The sequence below is a fragment of the Tupaia chinensis genome, unplaced genomic scaffold (assembly GCF_000334495.1).
Source record: "Tupaia chinensis unplaced genomic scaffold, TupChi_1.0 Scaffold000399_1, whole genome shotgun sequence".
NCBI classification, from domain to species: Eukaryota; Metazoa; Chordata; class Mammalia; order Scandentia; family Tupaiidae; genus Tupaia; species Tupaia belangeri.
In genome coordinates this window covers 1,871,984-1,874,116 of record NW_006159901.1, presented here as the reverse complement: position 1 = coordinate 1,874,116, position 2,133 = coordinate 1,871,984, and the positions used below count along the sequence as shown (strand labels likewise).

At 36.3% G+C, this 2,133-nt stretch overlaps 1 protein-coding gene across 1 annotated transcript in view; it reads right to left on the bottom strand.

Moving 5' to 3' along the window:
* Nucleotides 1-1,676: 1,676 nt before the first annotated feature.
* Nucleotides 1,677-2,133, bottom strand: part of LOC102482404 (dnaJ homolog subfamily A member 1) — a 1,293-nt gene continuing 836 nt past the window's right edge. The window contains exon 2 of the mRNA XM_006154167.3: nt 1,677-2,128. Within this exon, the coding sequence (XP_006154229.1) occupies nt 1,873-2,128 (256 nt within the window). The 3' untranslated portion in view covers nt 1,677-1,872. The remainder of the gene's footprint in view (nt 2,129-2,133) is intronic.

Sequence of the window (2,133 nt, the reverse complement as noted above, 5' to 3'; positions counted from 1 at the left end):
CAATAAACAAAAAACAAGACTTTCCCCACAGAGATCTCCATTCTCTTTAGAGAGAAATCCAGGTGCTTCCTCTCCCCTTTTCCTTACTCATCTAAACACAGGATTTCTATTGCCCCAGCCAGTCGATTCCAGCTCCAAGCTATTGTTAGCCCTTGAACTAAGGAAAGTATCTGTTCAATAACCACTTATTGGAATGGAGGTGGGGTGTTATCTGTCGAAGATATTTTGATTAACTGGACTGGGGAGAAATGTTCACATATCGAAATGTTCACTTCGTAAGTTAAACAATGTAATTGAATGTATATAAAAATAAATAAATAAATATAAAAACACTACAAAAAAAAAAAGAGAAAATATTGGAATCCTTTGAAAGTAACATGCTCTGGAATGGCCTCAACCACACCCTAATAGTTCATCAGCATACCCTCACAACCAATAAAAATGATAATTTATTCACATTATACTAGGTTAATTAATATCCTGCCTTGTTTCCAAAGGGTACATGGAATTTTTTAAAATATTGTTGATATGAATGTATTTTGATAATGTTTAGGGACATTTCTATTGCTCTTCAAAAAATAGATACTGTCTAAAATTTAAAAAAACTTTCATGACTTTCTACATTGTCTTATTCAGCAATGTCTTATGCTCTGATATCTTTTCTGAAAATAAAAATTATTTTTTAAACGTACTATTTATTTCTTCCATTAGAGCAAGAAACACACACAGAAGGAGAGAGAGAGAGAGACAGCCCACAGGGACTTCGTGACATGATCTACCCCCCCAAGGCTCAGCCATCCCAAATAATGGGCACATGTACATGCTTCTAGCTTGAAGGGGCCTTGCAACACAAACCTGGAACCTTCTCAAGTGGGTCCAACAAAACAGTTTGTGTTACTGCTGTACCACTATCTGGCCCAAAAATTACTTTAGTAATATGGCACAGTTAATTTTTTAACTAAAATTTCCAGGTTTTCTAAACTTTTCTTTTTTTTTTTTTTACAGAGAGAGAGATTTGTGCTACAGGGCACATGTACTCACCTAAGAGACAGACAGAGAGACAGAATGAGAGAAATCACCCCCCCCAGAGGGGTTGGCCATGCTTGCAACCCCTTTTCTCCAGGATTTGGGGCACGCAAGCGCAAGCACCTGGTGTGAGTTTTATGCCACCAGGTCTGGAACTTGAACTGCAGTCGACTACATGGGAGTCCAGCAACATAAACATTATGCCATCTGCTGGTCCTGAGGTTTTCTAAATCTTTTCTAATCTTAAAAAGGTTAATTAAATATTTGTTTGTGGGGTTTAAATCAACTACAAAATAGATATATAAGTAGACATATTTTACAAAGTCAATGGAAATTTTTTAGAATTTTAGAAACCTCATGTTCAAAACTGTGAGGTGCCTCCAAATTAAATGAGATAGTCAAGACTATAAGTGAATTTATTGGATTTTTTTTTCACTTTCCTACAAATTTTTTTCTCCTTCTGATTACCAGTTATATACAGGATTTTAATTTCATAGCTTGACAATGAGGGATCATACACTGAAGTCAATAAATATATCTAGCATTTCAGTCTAAGCTCATCCATGTACATAGCTGAAATCAATTACAAGGAATGGCCTAACAGATGCTAGCGGAACTTTGTAGTTTTTACAGCTATTAAAACTATCTTGCACACTGAAGTCATCATACATACAGGGCAAAGTCAGCTTTTATATTTGCATTTATTCTTCATTTAACTTTTTAAAACACTACTATAGCTGAATATTAAAACAAAAACAATAGCAAGTAGTGAGCATATTATGATTACAGTCCTTCACTCATTCACTACTGCATATAAAATGCTAGCAGTGTTATTCACTGGCCCCATTAAGAAGTCTGACACTGAACACCACCTCGAGGATGATGTTCATCATCCTCATATGCTTCTCCATTGTAATGGCGCCGCCTTTCCTGATTTGGATCAAAGTCCACCAGTTCTACCTGGTCCATTTCATCGGTCTCTTCTACTTCCTTCCTTTCAGGTAGAAGTTTTTCCAGCAAAGAGAGTTTATCAGGAGACAGAAAGCCATTCTCAGGGAAGTTCACCTTAAATTCAATGATTAGGCGACCCTTTTCATATGGTCTACG